This window comes from Marmota marmota, unplaced genomic scaffold (assembly GCF_001458135.2).
Source record: "Marmota marmota marmota unplaced genomic scaffold, marMar, whole genome shotgun sequence".
Classification (NCBI taxonomy): domain Eukaryota; kingdom Metazoa; phylum Chordata; class Mammalia; order Rodentia; family Sciuridae; genus Marmota; species Marmota marmota.
In genome coordinates, this window is record NW_025999998.1 from 10990376 (window position 1) to 10996302 (window position 5927).

At 39.3% G+C, this 5927-nt stretch overlaps 1 protein-coding gene across 1 annotated transcript; it reads right to left on the minus strand.

Moving 5' to 3' along the window:
• Positions 1 to 4550: 4550 nt before the first annotated feature.
• LOC107148314 (ATP synthase subunit epsilon, mitochondrial-like) lies at positions 4551 to 4868 on the minus strand. Its single transcript, XM_015492965.2, is given in 1 exon segment — positions 4551 to 4868. A coding segment is annotated over 1 exon segment (156 nt). The 3' UTR covers positions 4551 to 4712.
• Positions 4869 to 5927: the final 1059 nt, after the last annotated feature.

Here is a 5927-nt window from a genome sequence, read left to right on the forward strand (position 1 = left end):
TAAAAAATAAATATTAAAATTCTCTCTCTCTCTCTCTCTCTCTCTCTCTCTCTCTCTCAAAAAAAAGAATACAAACAATAATAAATGTTGAGGAGGTTGGGGAGGGGAATATACTTGTACATTGTTGGTGGAACTGCATACTAGTTCAACCACCCTGGAAAGCAATATGTAGATTCCTCAAAAGACTAGGGTTGGAACCACCATATGACCCAGTTATCCCACCCCTTGGTATTTTCCTAAAAGATCTAACAGTGACATACTTCAGCAACACAGCCACCTCAATGTTTTTAGCAGCACAATTCACAATAGCTAAATTATGGAATCAACCCAGATGCCCATCAAAAGATGAATGGATTAATAAACTGTGATTTATATATGATAGAGTTCTAATCAGCCATAAAAAAATAATGAAATTATGGCATTTGCTGGTAAATGGATATAAATGGAGAATATCATGCTAAGTGAAATATGCCAAACTGAGAAACTCAAAAATTGAATATATTCTCTCATATGTGGAAGCTAGATTAAAATAAAGGAAAGGGGGAGGGAAGGATAGAATAACAAAGTATCAACCATATACAAATTAATAGACAAGAAAAAGGAAGTTTGGTAGAGGAAAGAGAATGGGAGAGGGGAGGGAAGAGTGGGGGAACTTGAACTGGCATTGATTTCCATACATGTATGAGTGTGTCAGGATGGACCCAACTACTGTGTACAACTATAAAGCTCTAATTTTAAAAATGTATAAAAGAAAAGAGTGACTCCAAGGATTGTGTCTTGATTAATTATGTGAGTGGTGATGCTCTTTAGAGGGATGCAAAAAAAATGCCAACATATACCAGTAAGGAGCATGTTGCCCATGCTGTTTTTGCAACACCTGTGAGACATCCATCCAAGAGGAGAGGGAAAAAGCAGTTGGTGGAGTGAGTTTGGAGAGGGAAATTAAATCAAGGAATGGATATCCCAATTTACATTTTTGGGAAAACTGAGTTCCTGATGAAAACAATTATTTCTAAATATATTTTTGTGTGTTCCATTTGCAGAAGCAGTTTAGCTTTAAAATGAACATTTCCCTTAAAAGTTTTAGAACCACATGCAACCCATTGGTTCTTAGGACCATACATGTAAGGATGAGCAGAAGCAATCTGTTACCAAAAACAAAATGACAATTGTGTGTTGAATCTGCATGGTATTTCCAAACATTTATTTTTTTTCCTAACATACCATTCTATCAGCTTGCCCAGGGCGTACCTAGAAGGGGTACAAGGATGCTCTCCTTCCTCTGATCTTCATCTCACTTCTCTTGTCTCATCATCTTTTTAGCTTTTGTCTGCCTCTCCCTATGAACCTGAACTTACCCTAGAGCCCAAGTCAGATTCTTTAAGTGCCATGTATATTTCTGGAGATTTCCATAATGAATTTCTACACTAGTGCTTCTTGAACTTTTACATGAGTACAAACCACCTGGGGATCCAGTTAAAATGCAGGTTCTAATATAATTGGTCTGGAGGTGGGAACTGAGAATCCACATTTCTAATAAACTCCCAGGTGATACTGAAGCTGCTGTTCCACGTGTCTCTTCTAAAAATAGTGGCAACCTCTCAGAGCATAATTTTCATGCTTTATGCTAACAAAGTGTCTGTAATTCACCTCCTAATGGAAGTAGTAGTTGTATTAGGTAAGAAAGAAGGAATTGAGGGGAGGAAAGAAAATTCTACCCTGATATCTACATTTGAGCTCCTTCTCTTCGCATGTGGTCTTCAGAAAGGCATTAAAATTAAAAATAATCTTTAGAATCTGAACTCCAAAATTACCACATGCCTGTTTAACAAAATGTTTTTATAACTCAAAAATATTACCTGACTGTCTCCATATGGGCCAGGACCTAGGCAAAATGCCATGGCTGTCAATATCTACATTTTATCGTGGGTTACAAGACACATTAGAAGGGGCAGGATTCTTTATTGGAATTTCCTCCACTGGTGATAAGTGGTTATAAGTCTAAAGAGCAACCAAGACCACTAAGGACTCCCTTGCTGCCCAAGAACAATTTTCAACCCTTTGTTGAGGGGATGTTGATTTCTGTTCCTGACCAATTGGTCTCAAGGGCAGTTTCTTGGATCTCACTTGTGAATTGAGTTTGAGCCTGGAAGGCTGAGGCTCCATCAACCCAAGTAAGAAAAGCTCACATTCAAAGAAAGGTAGCATTGAAGAACTGGTGTGGTTCTAGCCTTCCCATCAACAAGATTTTGGGGAAATAAATGGATTTCAAAGAAATGTAGTCAGGGCTCTATGCTACTTAGGGACAAATATTGTTGTTTTCAGCACTTAGTTCAACACTTAGTAGGTGCTAGCAGACTGAATGAGTGAATAAACTTGGCATAGAGGGGAGGCAGGCTGGTGTAACAGAAGGCAGCTGGAATTTAGAGGCAGAAAAAATCTGGCCATCCTGGGATGCTGAGGCCTTCTGTTTTTGCATCTGTAGAGTGGGACAAATGATGCCTCTTTGAGAAGTTGCTGCTTCTTGCCGTGGTTGGAATGAAAATTGGAGACAATGTCGTGAAGCAGCTGGCATACTGATTAGCACTGATAATTTGGTGCTATTTTAATGACCATCATCTCTGTCTCCTTACTCCATTCCTCTGGCTCTCATCTATCCCCTACATCCCCGCCCCCCAGCCTACAAACCCACCCCCATCCACCAGATCCTTTACTCCTGTGCCATTCCTCCAAATAAGACAGATTTCTGGACAATCCCTTTCTTCTAAAACCCTCTTTCTCCACCTGCCCCTTCTTATCTTTATACACGGGTGACATCTGTGAGGCTGTGGGTTGAGGTCTAGCAGTGAAGTCCTGAAGGAAAACAAGGAAGCAAACCGGCTGCAGCCTCATTACCAAAGGTGCTGCTGGAGGCTTCTATTTACCCAAGATATTTTTTTGTCATGTGTAGTGACTTGGCATAGAGTCTAGTGGTGTAGTGATTTTTCACATCTTTCTTCATAAAGCCACGTGTCAGAGCCCAGAGTGACAAGAGAAATATTGCTTCTGGGAAACACGTGGGTTCCCTGGTTCTTGTTGGGGAAATATGATTCTGTGAGTCACACCTTTTGTAAATCTGAGACACATCAATAGTAAATTGATTTGGTATACCTCGCCTGCTCAAATAAATAAGAAGGTGTGAAGCTTTAGGAATCTAAGGAATGCATGTCTAGTTTATAAAAATGGGGGAAAATTAAGAAAACCCTTAGATTGGGTCATAAAGTTCATACATGACACCAAAGGCAACTCAGGAAAGGGATTTATGAGATAGCAATGTAAACAGGGAACTCTCTTCCATCTCGCTAAGCCTCCCTGGAGCTCTACAAAAGTGGATCTATATGGGTTAACTCCTTGTGGAGATGGATTTATAACTCATCCAATAAACACTTTTTTAAAAAAGTGAGAGTGGGGAGTTGGGGTTGTAGCTCAGTGGTAAAGTGCTCGCCTAACACATGTGAGGCACTAGGTTCGGTCCTCAGCACCACATAAAAATAAATAAATAAAAATAAAGATATTGTGTCCATCTGCAACTAAAAAGAAAATCGTTAAAAAATCAATCAATTAATTAACTAATTAATTAAAGGTATTGTGTTCATCTACAACTTAAAATTTTTTTTGAAATTTTTTAAAGTGAGAGTAGGAACTATGCCAATAGCAGGGAAATTAAGTGACTGTGCAGTGTTCTGACTGCTTAACAGAGACTTCAAACTCTCTCTCTGCACTGGTCTTCCAAAACATCTTTGGTCAGATTTACCCCGTAAGCAGGAGACCTTAACCATAAGCCTATTTGTGGGGAGGGGTTCCCAACCAATCTAGCCATTCAGGATGAATGGTCCTAAGATCAAAGGACTCCCCAAAGCTTACCCAAGTGGTCCTAAGGGGATGCTTAGTTGACAAGTACTCTCCCCCTTCCCCTCAGAGATTCCAGTCAGCTTTTCAGCTCCTCCATTCTTCATCGTGGGCAGACAGCCAAGATTATCAGACAATGAGGAACACCTGCAATGATCACCACAAATAAACAAACACAGAACTTGTAATAAATAGGCTATTCAGAGCAGAAAATGTCAACATCTCTATGATGTACCATCCTGAATATCCACAGGGAGATAAAGATAGAGCACTCATGAAATCAGAATAGGATCCTTTAATCCAGGAAAATATAGAGAAGAAAGACAGCTTTGGGACATTATATATATGAAACAAAAAAATGAAAATAATTTAAAAAGAGAAATTAAGAGATAAAGCTAAGAAAATCTCCCAGATGGCAAACTGACAAAGAGAGAAAAAGATAAGAAAATAGAAACGTCCAAGAAGTAAAATACTAAATAAAAAGATGAGAAGAGAAGAAAAAAAGGGGTGTGGGAAGAAAGCATTGATGAAGTAAGTCAATAAAAATTTCCAGAACTGAAGGAGATGAGTTGCCAGATTGAAAAGTCTCACAATCTAACATGAAAACAGATCACACCACGGCATACCAGTATGAGTCTCCAAAATTACTGGCAACTTTTTTTTTTTTTAAGAGTGAACCACACATCAATTTATTGGCATCGTCAATTTATGAACAAGACAGTTTTTTGTTTTTTTATGAAGTGAGATGATTTTAATCTGCTATAACATGTGCCCATACTTCTTCACCTTGAAAATGTAGCATTTCAAGCTTTAGTCAGGGTTGATTATTCCTTTTTTACTTTCACAAGTTTTATGCTGCTGCCAGAAGTCTTCTTGGCATTTGCTTTGAATTCTGCCTTCAGTGCATCCCTCACTGCTTTTGCACAGGTCTGAGAGTTTCAGATATAGCTGAGTCCAACCTATCGCCAGTAGGCCACCATGATGTCACAAGAGAGGTGCGACCGGTGGAATCGAGAAAATGCGGCAGTAGAGGCTCAGCCAGGCTGCAGGAAGGTCAGGCCTGAGAAGCGGAAGGAATTACTGGCAACTTAATTTTGTTTGCTTGTTTTGGGTAGGTACTGGGGATTGAACCCAGGGGTACTTAATCACTGAGCCACATCCCCAGCCCTTTTTCTATATTTTTATTTAAGATACAGGGTTTTGCTAAGTTGTTTAGGGCCTCACCAAGTTGCTGAGGCAGGCTTTGAACTAGCCATCCTCCCGCCTCAGCCTTCCAAGCCAGTGGGATTACAGGCTGGGTGCACCACTGTACCCAGCAACACTGGCAACTTTAAAAGCATCTAGAGAAGAGGGGAAAACAAACAAAAAGTTCACCCACAGAAGAGCAGCAATAAGATTAGGTCCAGACTTCTCAATAGCAGCACTGGAATAAAGAAGGAATGAAGTTATACATCTAAAAATCTTAGGAAAATCATCATCCCTAGAATTCTACAGTTAGCTAAAATATCATTTATGTATGAGGGTAGAATAAGGATGTTTTCTGCAAGGGTTATTCTCAAGAAATGTATTTCTTATGCTTGTCCCTCTTTGCTGTCACTTTCTGCATCTGGAATCTTATGTTTTTCTTGATATATTCTCTCTTCTGGTGGGGCATGCAGGGAATAAAATTCTGATACATGCTATCACATGGATGAGCTTTGAGGACACTATGCCAAGTGAAATAATGCAGTCACAAAAGACACTGTATAATTCCACTTATTTGAGATAAATGAAGTAGACAAATTCATAGAGTTAGAAAGTAGAAGGGTGATTGGCAGGGATTGGGGGGTAGTGGAGAGTGGGAAATTGTTATTTAGTAGTGGATATGGAGTTGTTTTGCAAGATGGAAGAGTTCTCTAGATTGGTTTCACAACAATGTGAGTATACTTAACAATTCTGAAATGTGTACATGTAAAATAGCTAAGGTGGCAAACCTTATGTGTATTTTGACAATTTTTTTTTTTTAAATAATGGGAGCAAAGCAGATCACATCCTTGGGG